The 20000-nt window shown below is 36.1% G+C and overlaps 1 protein-coding gene across 18 annotated transcripts in view; it reads right to left on the reverse strand.

The window, feature by feature from the left end:
* Positions 1–414: 414 nt before the first annotated feature.
* LOC131796487 (uncharacterized) overlaps positions 415–20000 on the reverse strand; it is a 37016-nt gene continuing 17430 nt past the window's right edge. For 14 of the 18 annotated variants that reach the window (XM_066171756.1, XM_066171753.1, XM_066171759.1 and 11 more), the window contains 26 exons: positions 19482–19640; positions 18300–18947; positions 17418–17689; positions 15559–15651; positions 15259–15348; positions 15013–15105; positions 14710–14805; positions 14381–14473; positions 14052–14144; positions 13723–13815; positions 13421–13513; positions 12826–12915; positions 12583–12672; positions 12340–12429; positions 12035–12124; positions 11733–11825; positions 11417–11497; positions 11136–11228; positions 10811–10900; positions 8625–8726; positions 6832–6933; positions 5501–5563; positions 4428–4466; positions 3154–3696; positions 2346–2739; positions 415–1584 (listed from right to left, as the gene is read on the reverse strand). In XM_066171756.1, coding sequence (XP_066027853.1) covers positions 1496–1584; positions 2346–2739; positions 3154–3696; positions 4428–4466; positions 5501–5563; positions 6832–6933; positions 8625–8726; positions 10811–10900; positions 11136–11228; positions 11417–11497; positions 11733–11825; positions 12035–12124; positions 12340–12429; positions 12583–12672; positions 12826–12915; positions 13421–13513; positions 13723–13815; positions 14052–14144; positions 14381–14473; positions 14710–14805; positions 15013–15105; positions 15259–15348; positions 15559–15651; positions 17418–17689; positions 18300–18947; positions 19482–19640 — 3872 coding nt within the window. In that variant the 3' untranslated portion in view covers positions 415–1495. The remainder of the gene's footprint in view (positions 1585–2345; positions 2740–3153; positions 3697–4427; positions 4467–5500; positions 5564–6831; positions 6934–8624; positions 8727–10810; positions 10901–11135; positions 11229–11416; positions 11498–11732; positions 11826–12034; positions 12125–12339; positions 12430–12582; positions 12673–12825; positions 12916–13420; positions 13514–13722; positions 13816–14051; positions 14145–14380; positions 14474–14709; positions 14806–15012; positions 15106–15258; positions 15349–15558; positions 15652–17417; positions 17690–18299; positions 18948–19481; positions 19641–20000) is intronic. The other 4 variants (XM_066171755.1, XM_066171754.1, XM_066171768.1 and 1 more) reach the window with 4 other exon arrangements.

Here is a 20000-nt window from a genome sequence, read left to right on the forward strand (position 1 = left end):
TTTAAGTTTAAACACCTGTTCTCGTTCACCAACTCGATTTCAACCGACTTTCTACATTCATAAACGTAAACATTCAAACACTGTAAAGTTTCGCACGATTGTTCATCGGTTCCCTGCGTAAAGTGGTACGCCAGATAAATACCCTTTGCTTGGGGAAAGCTGACTATAATGCCGATATCAAAAAATTTCCACAGAAAGTAAAAATTGATTGATCATCATTGTACATTTTCATTGATCATTTTTTTACATTTTCACCCTTCGAAATTAATCAATTAATCTTGCTGCTTAACTAACAAATGCTTCGTTATCTTAAGTCCAAAAGTAATTCTTTCAAACAATTGATTGACAGTTCTGTTTAAGCCATTATTCACTTCGATGTCTTTTTACTAACGCAAACAAGTAATTGAGACAAGGCATAATAATATGAATATTTATTTGAATCCTCAAAGTACTTAACTGAACATAAAGATCTATTAAATTTACAAGCTTCTGATAGTGTACATTCTATTTACATTATTACTTATTTCTACAACATATTATTTCACCTTTTTTTGCATATTTATCTAAACCTAATTCTTTAATTAGGCATAGCATCATGTATGAAAACTTTTCGAATACTTGCTATTCATAAAATTGACCAAGTATTAAAAACATACAAATTTTTGCGAAATCTTAAGTTAACAGCTTACCGTTTCCATTTCGCTTTGTTTTCGAAATTGTTTTCAAAATTGCAAACAAGTTTTTCACCTCCTTAAGGCAAAATGAAACTTTTAAACTATTCACGTATCATCCAGGTCATTTAAATATCGACCTTAGTAATGAACCTAAGGAAAATGCCCTCCTTGGAACATTCAAACAAATGACATAAATTTACGCTTTAAGAACTGGCGAGAAAATTCTCTTTGAAAATTCAAAACAGACACTTGACCCAGTAAAGTTCAGTTTGTGCTCCATGCCTCATACACTTGACGGTAAGCACAAGCGTCAAATATAAGTTAAGGAGCTGCTAATGCTTTATGATAGATACTCTTTACAAATCTAATTACAAATTCTCAACAGTTGGGTGTAACCAACTAACTACCGTATGGTAGAGTTAATACGTGTTTCGTTAGGAGGGCAAGTTTTGATATTCAACCAAAGCACTTAAGTCAAACAAAAACGTACCCAAAGGACTAAAGGCAAATAATAGACATGTAAGCCAACGAAGGTTGGTTCCTGTATGTTGAGCTAAATCTAGGAGCTTCAGCAATGACTGAAATATAATATTTTTACTATAATATCTACATAATACTACTAGAAAACAGCAACAGTTATTTCAACAATCTTAAAATTGTGTTCTCTGACGATAAGTCTAATGTTCAGCAATCCATTGAAAAAATATCGCTTTTTGGCGTCAGTTTTAACTTCTACTACTCGATTCTATTTTTTCTCTTATTTCTTGGACATGGCAGTTCATGTATCCGGTAAAATAATTAAACTTGATATTTCCCGGGACTTAAAAGGCATTTCCATTTTCATCGTCTTTTTCCACAGGATCAGCTTCAGGATTCTCCGCTTCGACTAATGTTTCTTTAGGCTCGTCTCCTGAGTAGAAAGAAATAAAAAAAAGGTTGAGCATCTACAATATCATTACAGGCGTAAGCTGGTGTGAAAACTCTAAAAACTAGTACCAGGTTTCTTGACAAGAAACAACAAGGAATACTGCTATAACGCCTGGATTGCCTGCTTATCCATCCAAATGTTTTTGTATTTAAAGAAGACACATCACGCAATACAAACGAATCAAAACTTTTGCTTCCATACCCCCGTGACGGCCAACATTTCCTCATAAGGGGCCCATAAGCCTTACAGTGAAGACTTATGGTTTTATTTTTATGATTAGGGCTTACAAATTTTCTCTTCCTTTCTTTGTCTACCGTTTTGTAATTGTGATCTTGGGTATCTGAGATGAACTGCCTCCCTTCCCTTAGTTACCCTTGATAAAATCTTCACATTTAATCGAGGACAGGAAATAAACTGTTTCAATGATGCAGCTCAGGTTTTTCTGACAGGCAACGAAACTCTGGCGGGTGGGTGGTTGCCTTCCACTCTTCAGGGAGGTTAACTTCCGTAGGTGACACACACCATTGGAATTAACGACCTGATCATAATCATCTTCCAGCTTTTAGAGGAACAATTCAAATCGAAAAACTAAACTCGGCGAGACCAATGGTGACGAAAGTGCATTGAGGAAAGTTTAAAAACTATTATTGTCATGGTTTAAACATTATTCTGCAGAAGGGTGTAGAATGTAGGGTGATTATTTAGTTTTAACATCACACAATATAGAAGTTCAATGTACTTACTTAGGTTGAGGCCCTCGCCGAGAACTGGGTAGGACGGCTTACTTAAACCGTCAACTCCTGAAATCAGAAGTGGCTCTTCCATCTCTACAACAGCGCTATCCACAGCATCTTTGTTATCTTCCTCGTGACTCAGTTCCAGTGTAGAAGGAGATAAAGGTAGGATAGCATCTCTGCAATTCAGCTTGAGATTGAAGAGTTCTCCAAGCTCAGTGATGACTGAAATTCTGTCATTTTCAACCACACCACATTTCAGGCTAATGAAGCATGACGTCTCGTTAGGTGTACAGTCTTGGTAACTATCTTCGGCTAAAATTTTGGAGTTAAGAAAAGCATCTCCAAAGCCTCTATGAGCGCCATCAGCACGGCTGAGATCCAGGAAAATCTTATCCATATTCTGCAATCACAGGCATTATTTAGTAAATTCGTTGAAACCTTTGAAGTGAAATGAGACTGTAACAACAACAACAACAACAACAACAACAACAACAGCAACAGCAAAACAGCAACAATAACAATATCAAAAACATCCTCAACAAAAACAACAACAACTGAGCAAACAAACAGATCAAATGGTACTCCAAAGATATTGTAATGTGTAATAATCAGGATCGTTCAAATCTCGTCATCCAGAAAATGATGCAGTTATTTAAAAAATTGACTCTATGATCAATGCTGCTCAACGAAATTATAGGTGCTTCGCTGTCTGAACAGTTCGACCTGTTCAAAAACTCTATCTTGGGATTATAAGTTCCTAGATAGCAAGGTATTCCAAATTGAAGTAAAACATAAACAAAAAACGCCTGCTCACCCATCGCGGACGTTTCGTGTTCCCTTGAAAGAGGAATTTATCTCCTACTTGAACGTACTTGACAACTGAACCAATTTGAACATTTTCAGCTATCACTTCTTCATCGTCCCAAGTATGTTTGAGATCCTTAGTCGCCAGTCGAAAAGCTTCACCCACGCCGGATCCTTCTTCATTGATCTTCCTTCCATAAATAATGATAGTATCACCACTAAGGTGAGTTTTTACTTTTTCAACAACAACGCAATGATCTTGTTTAGCATTTCCTACATCTGTTAATGTCACTCTGTCCATACGTTTGTTTATAGTTTTAAAATAATGATGCATTATTGAAGAATCACCAGGCGATTCTTCCATAATGCAAGGCTTAAACTGTACACATCTCGGGCTGAGATGTAAACAGTTTAAGCCAAGCTCGACATCTGTCATCCTGTCTTTTCCACATTTGCCTTCTTCAACGATGTCTCTCGGACTAGTCATCTCTGTTTGTGTTTTCAACTTCTTTCCCAGCCTTTTAGGCAAACTTGGTGTCTTCTTCCCTCTCAGCTAGAGGAGACAAAAAAAGGTACACAATGTAAACAAGAAGCGAAGTGTAAAAGTATGTTTTCGTTTTTTAGCCATTGTTGTACTGATAAGACTCAGTAGCCTTTGCTGAAAGGAAAAGAGGTTGAAGTAGGGTAATGTAAAAAGGATAAGCGATAGGAAAGGTGGAAAACGCAAATGAAAAAATGTAGGAAACTTCAGAATTAACCTTTAATGGGAGAGAGATGTTTATCGTTTTGTTACGTGCGTAGGAAAAAATAAAGTTCCCATGACTTCTGAATTTTTCGTTTATTTTTCTATGTTCCGCGTTCACGACGAAAAAAATACTCTACCTCTTTCACTACCAAGCTCAAATTTATGGACCCCTCTATTATCAGTTACTTGTTACCCTTACAATACGTATTTGCTGAATGTTTTCTAGATCAAAGTGTTTTTCTGTTTTGTTCTTCTTCGTCTTCTTTTTTCAGTCGAGTACAAGCTGCCAGACATTAACTTAACTTGTGATACCGTCTCTCAGTCAAAGTTGGACTGCAGGTACATCACTGATTGTTTTGTTGCACAGCAAGTATTTCTAACACGTCATCAATATATTTATTATTCAATCATTACACATTCTACAAGGTGTAGATAAATTCAGGGTGAGGGTTGACACATCATTCCGCTCCTTTGACTGATTTTTGAAATTATTAATGAAAATGTTTTCGGAAATATACCTTTATAACTTCCAAACATACCTGTACATCTAATACTCTTTCAAGTGATAGTTTAGTATCCTGAAATTACGTCAAATAATACAACAATCAGTCAATGCACTGAAAGCTACACTTTATTATCATTAGAGTTTAAGTTGTTGCTTTAGCCTCTCAATACTATGACCAAGCTCAGAATAACGAATAAACACTGACACCAAATGTTTAACACACACCAGATAAACAAATAAATGTTATTCATCAATCGTAGGGTCCGTATTGGTAAAAACCGTCCCCGAGGGCGGTACACAAGACAGAGGGCACAGTTTTTTCCAAATACAGACCGATAAAGGCTGGTGAATAACAACTTTATTTTTTTTTCTGAAACTTAACAAAATGCTTGCAAAAAGAACCCGAAATATGTTGAACATTTCTTTGGCAGTTTGTGTTTCATGATAGTTTTCTTTGTTTTGAAGTGGGTTTTTCTTTTCGGAATGATAGAATTCGCTATCCTTGATAACCTTCGTAGTCTGAATCCATAACTGAATCACTTGTTACCATATCTACATCTTTAAGCCTCTCTCGTAAATTGACTGCAAGGTGCAAAATGCACCTGGGTCCGAATGGGAAAATAAGGACCGCTGGAAGGCGCGGAATTAGCATATCAGATTCGAGGATTTAGGATTCCGGACCGCTGAGATGCTTAATGAAAAAAATAAAATACACAAATGCAAACTGCAGCTATCACCGTTTTTCAGCTTGTTAAAGTAAATCTTTTGGAACACAGCACGGGCAGGAATGCACCAATTGACATGCTTCACAACAACGAATGCTTTTAAATTCATAAACGTTTTAAATTCAGCTAAGAGACTGCAAGCGAGGAAACATTCTTATGATCACATCTGAGATATAACAAAGAAGATCAGGGAAGTTCAGCTGAATAAGTTCATACTAGTACAGTAGTGTTCACAAAATGCAAGTAACATGAAGTTGGTTTCTTGAAATATACCATTCGATCTACCTTTTTATGCTAGATAGTGAGAGTAAATATGGTCAATTAACCAACGAGTAATTTCTATAACAAAATTAAACTTCTTCTAAAGAGCAACCACACATACCCTGGCATCAGCTTCGAACTTTCTACGCAGGCTCTCTTCAAACAGCTTCATCATCGTGTAAAACTAGAAAAATAATTAAAAAGCATTCATGAGTTCACTGAAAAGTCTCACTCAAGAAGCCAAATTAGTGTAGCATTAAAATGGCAGTTTCTAAAGAAAGAGGGAGAGGATTTGAGCACTTACTACTTCAGCTAGAAAGTAGTGATTCTCAAAATAACAACAGAACGAGACAGAGATAATTGAAGGTCGACCATTTTCCTCTAAGGGCTACAATCTATATGAAATCTGCCCCGGCTTCAGCCAACTCTATTCTATAAGGTTTGTAGCCAAACATCTCTAAGAGCTGTATTTTAAAAAAAGCCACCCGCAAGTCTGCATTTACGCTGCTGAGTGGAAAAAGGTACTCCTTACGAAACAAAACGAGCGAGAACCCTCAGCCAAGGCTTCTCTTCAGTTAATCGAATCGAAACCAGTTGATAAAACTCCACTCAGTTGAGCAACCGAAACCTTGACAAAACTCCACTCACGAAGACAAGAGAGGACTTTCGCCTCATACAACAGTCCACCAACTAGTACACTGCGTGTATAAATACTACTGCGTGGGTAGAAGCGCCGCATATGAAACAATGCTGTGACCCTCATGACACGGCTGCTGTCTAAGCAACATTATCCAGAATTCAAGACACTTAGTGAGTAGCATCCAATTAACATATGCTTAGCAGAAGTGAAATAGTATTCACAGTAAAGATGATAAAATCTACAACGAGTTTTATACATGGCAAAACAATCATAATTAGATCCATGGATGGCATAACACAATGACGTTCTTAATGAGGCTTTTACATATCTCTTTTGAGGCCAACTAAAAATGACAATCTGAACATATGAGAATGACATCTTCGTGAATTCAACATTGCATTCATCTGAACAGCAACTGAACTATTATTTATCTTGAAGAGAGAGAGCACAATTAGGAAATACAGGTAGATGTAGGTCCTTAGTATTTTCCTTTAAGAGAAGCAATTGAATGCGGTCAAATCTCCCCATGGGCAAAACTGCACTCGGCAGTTCTTCGTAGTAAGAGGTCACCAGGAGTATTTTGTGTGCAGAATTTATGCTACAAGGCAAAAAGGGCACCTTCAATAAAAAAAACAAACAAAACAAAACACTTAAATCCTCAAGCAAACCAGTAGCAACAGTCTTAACACATCATGACAATTACAACTTCAGGAGTACATGACTGAATTAAGAAGACATGCTACAGAACTATGACTTAACTTTACACTATGACTAAATTCTACATAAAAATTACAGTTGAGCTTATTACGTACCACGGTTGCTACATTGAAATCAGCTCCATTATCCACAAGCAACTTAACAATATCACTGTGATTAATTTTCAAAGCTTGTTGGAGTAGATTCAAGCTATAACACTAAGAAACAAATAACAAAATGAGAAAGAAATATGTAAAGCTTACTTTCCCTTATTTAATAAAGAAAAGTAAACTTCTATGGTAAAATCTCCTTTTGGAATCAACAAAATACATCATGGAAAGTCTGTCCATACGGTATTTACGCACTCCACAGTTTGTATCAAAAATCTCACTCGTTCGCTTCGCTCGCTATTTCGATTTCCGTTACTACCAAACCGTGAGTAAATACCGTACGAACAGACTTTACATGGAGTATTCTTTATACATGATAACTAAATCAAATTTAACCGGCAAATATAAACCAAGATGCTGTTGGTCTGTTCAGTAATAGATAAAAAGATGAAGTAAAAATGTGGTGAGAACAAAACAGTTGTAAACCAGGCACAGCGTACTCAGTCAGTCGACCTTTTCACCTGAAGACTCGCAGTACGCAGATAAAACAACGCGATCCACATCCAAAATTACTTCATCGTAAGAGAAATGAATAAACTTCATCTTTGGAAGGCTTCTGTGATCTATTACTGAACAGACCCACGGCAACTTGGAATCTATTTGTTTCATATCATAGAGACGCGAAACGCCGTTATTGGCCACGTAATCTATGCGTTAGTCCTCCAATAGATCTGAGATAAGAACCAGTCGAAATCTGGGTATAATTCAGCTCATTATATTTACGTATCTGGATTGATTCTTACAAATGATCTATTTGAGGACAAACTCACAAATGACGTCACTGTCAACAACATAAATGCTTTTTAATAAATATACATAGAAACAAAACGAGCGAGAACCCTCAGCCAAGGCTTCTCTTCAGTTAATCGAATCGAAACCAGTTGGTAAAACTCCACTCAGTTGAGCAACCGAAACCTTGACAAAACTCCACTCACGAAGACAAGAGAGGACTTTCGCCTCATACAACAGTCCACCAACTAGTACACTGCGTGTATAAATACTACTGCGTGGGTAGAAGCGCCGCATATGAAACAATGCTGTGACCCTCATGACACGGCTGCTGTCTAAGCAACATTATCCAGAATTCAAGACACTTAGTGAGTAGCATCCAATTAACATATGCTTAGCAGAAGTGAAATAGTATTCACAGTAAAGATGATAAAATCTACAACGAGTTTTATACATGGCAAAACAATCATAATTAGATCCATGGATGGCATAACACAATGACGTTCTTAATGAGGCTTTTACATATCTCTTTTGAGGCCAACTGAAAATGACAATCTGAACATATGAGAATGACATCTTCGTGAATTCAACATTGCATTCATCTGAACAGCAACTGAACTATTATTTATCTTGAAGAGAGAGAGCACAATTAGGAAATACAGGTAGATGTAGGTCCTTAGTATTTTCCTTTAAGAGAAGCAATTGAATGCGGTCAAATCTCCCCATGGGCAAAACTGCACTCGGCAGTTCTTCGTAGTAAGAGGTCACCAGGAGTATTTTGTGTGCAGAATTTATGCTACAAGGCAAAAAGGGCACCTTCAATAAAAAAAAAAAACAAAACAAAACACTTTAATCCTCAAGCAAAGCAGTAGCAACAGTCTTAACACATCATGACAATTACAACTTCAGGAGTACATGACTGAATTAAGAAGACATGCTACAGAACTATGACTTAACTTTACACTATGACTAAATTCTACATAAAAATTACAGTTGAGCTTATTACGTACCCCGGTTGCTACATTGAAATCAGCTCCATTATCCACAAGCAACTTAACAATATCACTGTGATTAATTTTCAAAGCTTGTTGGAGTAGATTCAATCTATAAAACTAAGAAACAAATAACAAAATGAGAAAGAAATATGTGAAGCTTACTTTCCCTTATTTAATAAAGAAAAGTAAACTTCTATGGTAAAATCTCCTTTTGGAATCAACAAAATACATCATGGAAAGTCTGTCCATACGGTATTTACGCACTCCACAGTTTGTATCAAAAATCTCACTCGTTCGCTTCGCTCGCTAGTTCGATTTCCGTTACTACCAAACCGTGAGTAAATACCGTACGAACAGACTTTACATGGAGTATTCTTTATACATGATAACTAAATCAAATTTAACCGGCAAATATAAACCAAGATGCTGTTGGTCTGTTCAGTAATAGATAAAAAGATGAAGTAAAAATGTGGTGAGAACAAAACAGTTGTAAACCAGGCACAGCGTACTCAGTCAGTCGACCTTTTCACCTGAAGACTCGCAGTACGCAGATAAAACAACGCGATCCACATCCAAAATTACTTCATCGTAAGAGAAATGAATAAACTTCATCTTTGGAAGGCTTCTGTGATCTATTACTGAACAGACCCACGGCAACTTGGAATCTATTTGTTTCATATCATAGAGACGCGAAACGCCGTTATTGGCCACGTAATCTATGCGTTAGTCCTCCAATAGATCTGAGATAAGAACCAGTCGAAATCTGGGTATAATTCAGCTCATTATATTTACGCATCTGGATTGATTCTTACAAATGATCTATTTGAGGACAGACTTACAAATGACGTCACTGTCAACAACATAAATGCTTTTTAATAAATATACATAGAAAAAAAACCGATTTCGTGTTCCCGTGCTTCTGCTTGGAGATATCACAGAAGACTCCAAAATATATTTAAAACTAAAAAGTGGTACACGAGGCACAGCCGCACGTGTCACTGAGTAAACACAAGGAATCTATTTGTCAAATAGAACGGCCGTGTGTCAATAACAGGACGTACGTAGTTGCATTTTCCTGCAAAGTTCCCGCCCAATTTGGCCGCAACTTTCAAACCTTAGAAGATGGTTTTTCGGTTCCGGTCCGATTGAGATACACTTCAAGGACTTTGAATTTTAATGAAAACTATATAAACTAAGTAATACTCGATTCGGAATATGATGACATCTAACTCTCCGAGCGACAAACCTGATACGAATTACGGCTGGAAAAATGAAAACTAAACTTGGATGGGTTTTGGCAACGGTAAATATTATTACAAAATATAAGTGTTCATGTCATACAATTAGTATTATGTAGAATATTTTGTTCAACTATCAGCAGTTTTCCATTTCCGGTCCGATTGGAGTACACTATTTGACGGTTAAAATACTTAAATAAAAACTAAATAAACTAGGTAATACTCGATTCGGAACAAAACGGACTTCTAACTTTTCAGCGACAAAATTAGCTTTAGAGTTAACGATAGGTCGATTCCCGAATTTTAAACATGATACGAATTATAGCTGCAAAATGACACCTAACGTAGACTACTCGATTCCCAAATTCTAAACGTAATACGAACTACAGCTGGAAAATGACCACTTAGCTTAAGAAGTTTTTGCAATAATAAATACGAGTGCTCATTCCCTTAAAGTATTGTTAAATAGAGGTATTTGCTAAAAGACCCTCCTCCTTTTAAAAATTTCAATAAAGCGCCACTAAATTTTCTGGACGTAAAGTCGAGTAAACAACGATTCAAATATGGTGAATCTGTTACGCACCACTCAAACGGAAGACATTCATAAAGAAATTCTGAAGAAATAAGGCCATTTCCCATCTCGAAATATTATTCTGGCCAGGTTTCCATAGCTTTCTATCCAAGTTTCGTAGTAGTTCGCAAGCATATAATCTTATGACTAGGGTAGCACTATAACGCGTCAAAAGGAAGACGAGAAAGAAACAGAAAGAGCTCGCAACTTCCTGCAACGTTCTATTCAACAACAAAAAACATCTTTTAAACAGCCATAAAATATTTGACTAAACTCTTCACGACATATCCCATTTATACTTCTAACTTACCCCTTAAAGTGAAATTTAAACTCTTACTCTCAGACTCTGACTTAACTCTTTATAACATTTACAATTTTTCCTTCTAACGTACCCATCTTTTGTTGACATCAGCTTCGTTCTCTATGAACAACACTAAAATAACAGTGAGACTAATTCTTGCAACATCAAAGAGTTGAGTGTCCTTCAAAATATAAAAAGGAAAAACAATGAAAAAGTAGAAAGAGCTCGCAACTTCTTGCAACGTTCTATTCAACAGCAAAAAACATCTTTTAAACAGCCATAAAATATTTGACTAAACTCCTCACGACATATACCATTTATACTTCTAACTTACCCCTTAAAGTGAAATTTAAACTCTTACTCTCAGACTCTGACTGAACTCTTTATAACATATACAACTTATCCTTCTAACGAACCCATCCTATCTTGTTGACATCAGCTCCGTTCTCTATGAGCAACCTTACAATATCAGTGTGACCATTTCTTGCAGCCCCATAGAGTGGAGTGTCCTGCAAAATTTAAAAAGGAAAAACAATGATTATTAAATTATTCCTTAATGACCACCCTAAGGATATATGGTTGAATCTGGTTATGAGACGACTACATTCTGCTACAAAATTCAAATGAAATATAAACTCTTACTCTAAGACTCTGACTTAACTCTTTATAACATTTACAATTTATCCTTCTAACGTACCCCTCTTCTTTTGCCGACATCAGCTTCGTTCTCTGGGAACAACCCAAAAATATTAGTGAGAAAACCAAGGTAATGAGTGTCCTTCAAAATATAAAAAGGAAAAACAATGAAAAAGAAGAAAGAGCTCGCAACTTCCTGCAACGTTCTATTCAACAGCAAAAAACATCTTTTAAACAGCCATAAAATATTTGACTAAACTCCTCACGACATATCCCATTTATACTTCTAACTTACCCCTTAAATTGAAATTTAAACTCTTACTCTCAGACTCTGACTTTACTCTTCATAACATATACAACTTATCCTTCTAACGTACCCGTTCTTCTTTGTTGACATCAGCTCCGCTCTCTATGAGCAACCTTACAATATCAGTGTGACCATTTCTTGCAGCCTCAAAGAGTGGAGTGTACTTCAAAATATAAAAAGGAAAAACAATGAAAAAGTATAGTAATAAATAAACCGCAGTTTTCCTTATTTAATGACCAACCTAAGGAAATATGGTTGAATCTGCTTTTAAGACGACTACATTCTGCTACAAATTTAAATGAAATATAAACTCTTACTCTAAGACTCTGACTTAACTCTTTATAACATTTACAATTCATCCTTCTAACGTACCTGTCCTTTGTTGACATCAGCTCCGTTCTCTAAGAGCAACCTTACAATATCAGTGTGACCATTTCTTGCAGCCCCAGAGAGTGGAGTGTCCTGCAAAATATAAAAAGGAAAAACAATGAAAAAGTATAGTAATACCGGTAACTAAACCACACTTTTCCTTATTTAATGACCAACCTAAGGAAATATGGTTGAATCTGCTTTTAAGACGACTACATTCTGCTACAAATTTAAATGAAATATAAACTCTTACTCTAAGACTCTGACTTAACTCTTTATAACATTTACAATTCATCCTTCTAACGTACCTGTCCTTTGTTGACATCAGCTCCGTTCTCTAAGAGCAACCTTACAATATCAGTGTGACCATTTCTTGCAGCCTCAAAGAGCGGAGTGTCCTTCAAAATATAAAAAGGAAAAACAATGAAAAAGTAGAAAGAGTTCGCAACTTCCTGCAACGTTCTATTCAACAGCAAAAAACATCTTTTGAACAGCCATAAAATATTAGACTAAACTCCTCACGACATATCCCATTTATCCTTCTAACTTACCCGTCCTTTGTTGACATCAGCTCCGTTCTCTAAGAGCAACCTTACAATATCAGTGTGACCATTTCTTGCAGCCTCAAAGAGCGGAGTGTCCTTCAAAATATAAAAAGGAAAAACAATGAAAAAGTAGAAAGAGTTCGCAACTTCCTGCAACGTTCTATTCAACAGCAAAAAACATCTTTTGAACAGCCATAAAATATTAGACTAAACTCCTCACGACATATCCCATTTATCCTTCTAACTTACCCGTCCTTTGTTGACATCAGCTCCGCTCTCTATGAGCAACCTTACAATATCAGTGTGACCATTTCCTGCAGCCGCACAGAGTGGAAAGTTCTTCAAAACATAGAAAAGAAAAACAGTGAAAAAGAATAGTAATGTATGAACCGCATTTTCTCTTCTTTAATGACCACCCAAAGGATATATGGTTGAATTTGCTTTTAAGACGACTATATTCAGATACAAAATTTAAATGAAATTTAAACTCTTACTCTCAAACACTGAATTAACTCTTTATAACATACACAATTTATCCTTCTAACGTACCCATCCTCCCTTGTTGACATCAGCTCCGTTCTCTATGGGCAACCTTACAATATTAGTGTGACCGTTTCTTACAGCCCCAGAGAGCGGAGTGTCCTTCAAATATGGTGAATCAGTTACGCACCACTCGGAAGACATTCATAAAGAAATTCTGAAGAAGCATATCATCTAATGACTAGGGTGGCACTATAACGCGTCGAAAGGAAGACGAGAAAGAAACAGAAAGAGCTCGCAACTTCCTGCAACTTTACTCTGACTTTACTCTTTATAACATTTACAATTTATCCTTCTAACGTACCCCTCCTCCTTCTTTGACAACAGCATCCAGCTCTATGATCAACCTTTTAAAATTACTGCAAACATTTCTTATAGCCCCAGAGAGTGGAGTGTACTTCAAAATATAAAAAGGAAAAACAATGAAAAAGTATAGTAATAAATAAACCGCAATTTTCCTTATTTAATGACCAACCTAAGGAAATATGGTTGAATCTGCTTTCAAGACGACTACATTCTGCTACAAATTTAAATGAAATATAAACACTTACTCTAAGACTCTGACTTAACTCTTTATAACATTTACAGTTTATCCTTCTAACGTACCTCTTTTCTTTTGCCGACATCAGCTCCGTTCTCTATGAGCAACCTTACAATATCAGTGTGACCATTTCTTGCAGCCTCAAAGAGTGGAGTGTACTTCAAAATATAAAAAGGAAAAACAATGAAAAAGAAGAAAGTGCCCGCAACTTCCTGCAACGTTCTATTCAACAGCAAAAAACATCTTTTAAACAGCCATAAAATATTTGACTTAACTTCTCACGACATATCCCATTTATACTTCTAACTTACCCCTTAAATTGAAATTTTTAACTCTTACTCTCAGACTCTGACTTTACTCTTTATAACATATACAATTTATCCTTCTAACGTACCTGTCCTCCTTTGTTGACATCAGCTCCCTTCTCTATGAGCAACCTTACAATATCAGTGTGACCATTTCTTGCAGCCCCAGAGAGTGGAGTGTCCTGCAAAATATAAAAAGGAAAAACAATGAAAAAGTAGAAAGTGCTCGCAACTTCCTGCAACGTTCTATTCAACAGCAAAAAACATCTTTTAAACAGCCATAAAATATTTGACTTAACTTCTCACGACATATCCCATTTATACTTCTAACTTACCCCTTAAATTGAAATTTTTAACTCTTACTCTCAGACTCTGACTTTACTCTTTATAACATACACAATTTATCCTTCTAACGTACCTGTCCTCCTTTGTTGACATCAGCTCCCTTCTCTATGAGCAACCTTACAATATCAGTGTGACCATTTCTTGCAGCCCCAGAGAGTGGAGTGTCCTGCAAAATATAAAAAGGAAAAACAATGAAAAAGTAGAAAGTGCTCGCAACTTCCTGCAACGTTCTATTCAACAGCAAAAAACATCTTTTAAACAGCCATAAAATATTTGACTTAACTCCTCACGACATATCCCATTTATACTTCTAACTTACCCCTTAAATTGAAATTTTTAACTCTTACTCTCATACTCTGACTTTACTCTTTATAACATACACAATTTATCCTTCTAACGTACCTGTCCTCCTTTGTTGACATCAGCTCCGTTCTCAATGAGCAACCTTACAATATTAGTGCGACCATTTCTTGCAGCCCATGAGAGTGGAGTGTCCTTCTGAATATAGAAAAGGAAAAACAGTGAAAAAGTATGGTAATATCTAAACCGCATTTTTCTTCTTTAATGACCACCCTAAAGATATATGGTTGAATCTGCTTATGAGACGACTACATTCTGCTACAAAATTCAAATGAAATTTAACCTCTTACTCTCAAACTCTGACTTAACTCTTTATAACATAGACAATTTATCCTTCTAACGTACCCCTCTTCCCTCGTTGACATCAGCTCCGTTCTCTAAGAGCAACCTTACAATATCAGTGTGACCATTTCTTGCAGCCTTAAAGAGTGGAGTGTCCTTCAAAATATAAAAAGGAAAAACAATGAAAAAGTAGAAAGAGCTCGCAACTTCCTGCAACGTTCTATTCAACAGCAAAAAACACCTTTTGAACAGCCATAAAATATTTGACTAAACTCCTCACGACATATCCCATTTATCCTTCTAACTTACCCGTACTTTGTTAACATCAGCTCCGCTCTCTATGAGCAACCTTACAATATCAGTGTGACCATTTCTTGCAGCCGCACAGAGTGGAAAGTTCTTCAAAACATAGAAAAGAAAAACAGTGAAAAAGAATAGTAATGTATAAACCGCATTTTCTCTTCTTTAATGACCACCCAAAGGATATATGGTTGAATTTGCTTTTAAGACGACTATATTCTGATACAAAATTTAAATGAAATTTAAACTCTTACTCTCAAACACTGAATTAACTCTTTATAACATACACAATTTATCCTTCTAACGTACCCGTCCTCCTTTGTTGACATCAGCTCCGTTCTCTATGAGCAGCCTTACAATATTAGTCTGACCATTTCTTGCAGCCTCAAAGAGTGGAGTGTCCTTAAAAACATAGAAAAGAAAGGCAATGAGAAAGTACTGTAGTAAATGGTTGAGTCTGCTTTTCGGACGACTATACTCTTCAAATGTGTTTTAAGCATAAGGTCCGAAGTAGTATTACCTTTTTTACAACAGTTAAGCATATGATAATAATTCAATTTAATGGTTAGAAGGGGCACTAAGAATGGAACAACACAATGACCCTCCTTACCACAGACATGGCTTCTGTCTATGCAAAGGTCCCTTCCTGCTTAACCACGAGTTTCAAACCTTTTAAGACAGTTTTCAGTTCCGGTCCGATCGAGAGACATTGTTAGAGCTTTTAAATTTAAAGGAAACTATATAACTTAAATAATACTCGTTTTGGAAATAATATGCATCTAGCTATTCAAGCGACAAAATTGGTTTTGGAATCAACGATAGTTTGATTATTAAAAGTGACAAGAATAATGGCTGGAAAATGAAACCTGAACTGGGAGCAATTTTCAACGGTAAATATCATTCGAAATTTAGATGTTCTTTTCCTGAAAATATTGTTGAATAGAAGAGTTTGTTACAAAATCCTTCTCCTTTCACAAATTTTTTAACACATTACCACGCATATATCTGGCAGTAAAGTCCAATAAACAACGATTTAATCGTGTTAAATTTGTTGCGCGCATCTAAAAAGTCAAGGAATTCACAAGGTTTGCATTTCTTAACAAATTTAGCCCTTCTCTAAAAAAAGCTATGGTCTCCAAATATTTTCTGACCAGGTTTGCCTTTCTTTTTATCCATCCCGTCCAGTTAAGCCGCGACTTTTTTACTTCCTGTCCAATTGAAGTACACTGTTTGGCGCTTAAAATATTTACACTAAAACTAAATAATCTAAGTAATATTCGATTCGGGTTAAAACAAACATATTAGTTTTAAGCGACAAAATTAGCTTAAGAGTTAACGATACTTCCATTCCCAAATTTTAAACGTGATAGGAATTAGAGCTGAAAAATAAAAACTGAACTTAAAGTAGTTTTTGCAATGCTAAGTCTAAGTGTTCATTCACAGTTCAGATTTTTTTAACTCGTGAGACGGACTTCGGCAAAAAGTTGGGACTGCTTGCAGTCAGACAAAAACTAAAATTGTGTGTTCCCTATGAGGAATGAAACCTCAGGCCTTGCGGTATTGTGGTCAACTGACTCTCTGCCACTCTACTACTGAGAACGCATTGGTGAACTTATCCTGTATAAACTAAGGTCATATGCGTGTCAATGAAAACTGCTTAGGTCAGCAACTTTGTGTGTGTGTAAATAGATTGAGAAAGATGTTAAGTTTTGGGCTCGACTTTTCTTTTATTCAACAATTCAGATTAAAACTTGCAATGTGAATGTGGCTGCCATTTTGATGAACTCTGTTGCTATTCATGTTCAAGCACTGTTTTCAAGATTGCCATCTTGCATGAAAAACATCAACTAAAATGTTTGAAATCAATTAGTACCAAGGATTTATGACCATACTAGTTATATTAACCAAAGGTAAAAATTCTCAAAAGAAAGGAAACATGTTTGCACTTGGAAGCTAATAGTACAATAATGAAAGAAGACTGAGCTCTTGCAAAGATTAAAGTTCACAGTTTGAAATCCTTCATAACTGATTAAACGTGTATACAGTCGTCAGCTGGTTTATACATGCATTCACCTCACCTTGTAAAACATTGTGTAAAGTTCTGCAAATGAACAATAAAGATTTCTGCCCTCAAGGATCTAACTTCCAACTATACATAACAAACACACCTGGATCTCTTCATTCTCCACTTCAGGACGACGACTCTGAACAGAGGTATCATCTGGTAATGATAGGTGAACATGCGAGTTCCCTTGTCCAGAAAAGAGCCCCTGTTCTTGGCTTAAATCTTCCTCTGAATCAAAGACATCTTCCTCCACACCTCTATCAGTCTTATTTGGTTCAATAGATGACATTTCCCATCTTGAATGCTCATTCTTTCCAGCATCTTCATTCTCACAAAGATCAAACCAACTGGCGAGACCTTCCCCTTCAATAATTGCTGGCAAAATATCATGGCTAACGTAAGTTTCCTTGTTAATGACATTATGCAGAGACTGAGTTGGTTTTAATAACGGAACAGGTTCTAAAGATTTTCCTGCTTTAGAATAATCCTAGTCTTAGATCCAGTTTTCTGGGAAGTTAGGGGATGGCTTATGAATGGATGGAATTGCATTTAGAGGACATGGAAGCAGCATTGACTAGGTTTGAAAGTGAGCTAATCAAAAATTCACCAGGCACTTGTTTCAATTACTGCATTTATTTTATTTAATGCCACAGCTCTCACTACTGGTATTTTTCAAACGAGTTTCTGCAAAATTAAAACAGAATTTGAAGCCAAATCTCTACCAATAATCCCAGAATGGTATCAATTAGACATAAACGTAAAATTGACCATGAACACATAATTCCTAGCCATAACCTGTAGTTCCATAATACTCTGCCATTTCTGTGTAACTAATTCTTGAAATAAATATAAAAAATTCAGTTTAAGACCTACAACTTACAGGAATTTGTAAACACGGAATAATTATTTGCATCTACATACAAATTATTCTTTTAGCAAGGGCAGATAAAAATAATTGTACTCTCATTTGCATCAGAATATTTACCTGATTCTTCCCATTCCTGACTTGAGTGTATTTCCTCATCACTACACTGAGGAGGGGCCATGTTTAATTTGCTGTCTCCAGTCCACAAAGGGTTGCTTAAGGGATATTGAGCTGCTTCTTGAGTAATTGATCCAGGATGTGTCACTGATTGCTGGTTTGAAGTTACACAACGAACTGCTTCTGAAGGTTGTGGTTTAGCACTTGTGTAAAGTGTCTCAAAAAGTTCATCATCCTGGTACTGACTTTCTTCATTCTCCACATTAAGAGCAGGAACATCAATACAAAGCACTGGGGTATCATCATGTGATGCTAACAGAGTATGTGAGGGTCTTTCTTCAGAATAGGAAGCCAATTCCTGTCTTGAATCCTGCATTTCATTGTAGTTATCTTTCTCACAATTTTCTTCAGTGCTTTTTGACTCTGGTAAAGATGTGTTCCATTTATGACAAACACCACTGCCAACATATTCTTTGTCACCAGTGCTATCCTCACTGGTGAAGCCCTCTATCATAGGTGCAAGGATTTCGTGGCTCACATCAAGTTTACTGTTAACAGCTTTATGTGAATGTTGAGTTGATTCTGTTTCAGGAATGGCTTCTTGAGATTTGCTTGATCTAGAATTCACCCAGGGGAATGAAAGGGAAGAATCTGGATAAAGAAGATAAAAATAAGTCACTCCATATATCATAAAACAAAAAGACTGTGTTATCAAAACAAGATTTATAATCATGAACGACTTCAATTTATTAATCATAGTGCCTAGAAACAAAAATTCCAAGAAATTTGAAGAAAAGACACCATTGATGAACTGGAGCATTAAGACTCTGCAGAAAATTAGCGTATGTATTGAAAAGCAAAACGTTCTGTTAGAGGTGCACCACACACTGAAAACTTGCTTAAATTTGCTTTCTAAAAGTTTACGAGGTTGATACATTTCAAAACAAAAGTAAAGCCCAAAGGGTATCCTAACACCAGATTTTTATCCTCTCCTTACATCTTTAGCTTAAATGATAACAACAGTCAATAGTCATTATCCTTTCTGTGAATAAGGAACATCATTACGTTATTTGCACCTTATCTACTGATAGGTTATATAGCTCATTTTGTACATTCATGGTCACATATTCATTATTATTGTATGCTCAAGGAAAGCAAATTAATTGTTGAATACAAATAACTCACCACTTAAAGATTCATCCCAGCTTTCTGAATTAGACAAAGCACTATCAGTTTCAGATGAAACACTTGAGTAATCCTCAGTGCCAGGAAAATAGTTTTCATCTCTTTCCTGAGTGCATGACAGTTGATCACCTTCCAAATCCTCCTCAGCTTTAGTACATGCTGTGAGAAGGAACACTTCACATGAAAATTTAAGTGTGAGAAGCACTTAGCTAGTGCTGCAATTTACCAAAAAAATGCCAAAAGCTTACAATGAATGTACTTCATTCTTTTGCTTACATTACCATTTTAAAATTTAACCACATGTAGCAAGTATACAGCAAAGAAAATAAAGGGAAGTCAACTATATACGCTTTGATTAGTTGGTAACAGGACTTTGGGTCGTGATAAACAAATCAATCACTCATGATTACAGACCAAATTGGACTCCACTCGTTCCTATTACCATTATATAAGACGCTATACTGTGCTTTTACCGATGTTATATTGTTATGGTTATAAAAAAGCCAGACCTGCTTCTAA

Source organism: Pocillopora verrucosa, chromosome 9, assembly GCF_036669915.1.
Source record: "Pocillopora verrucosa isolate sample1 chromosome 9, ASM3666991v2, whole genome shotgun sequence".
In the NCBI taxonomy this organism is placed as follows: Eukaryota; Metazoa; Cnidaria; class Anthozoa; order Scleractinia; family Pocilloporidae; genus Pocillopora; species Pocillopora verrucosa.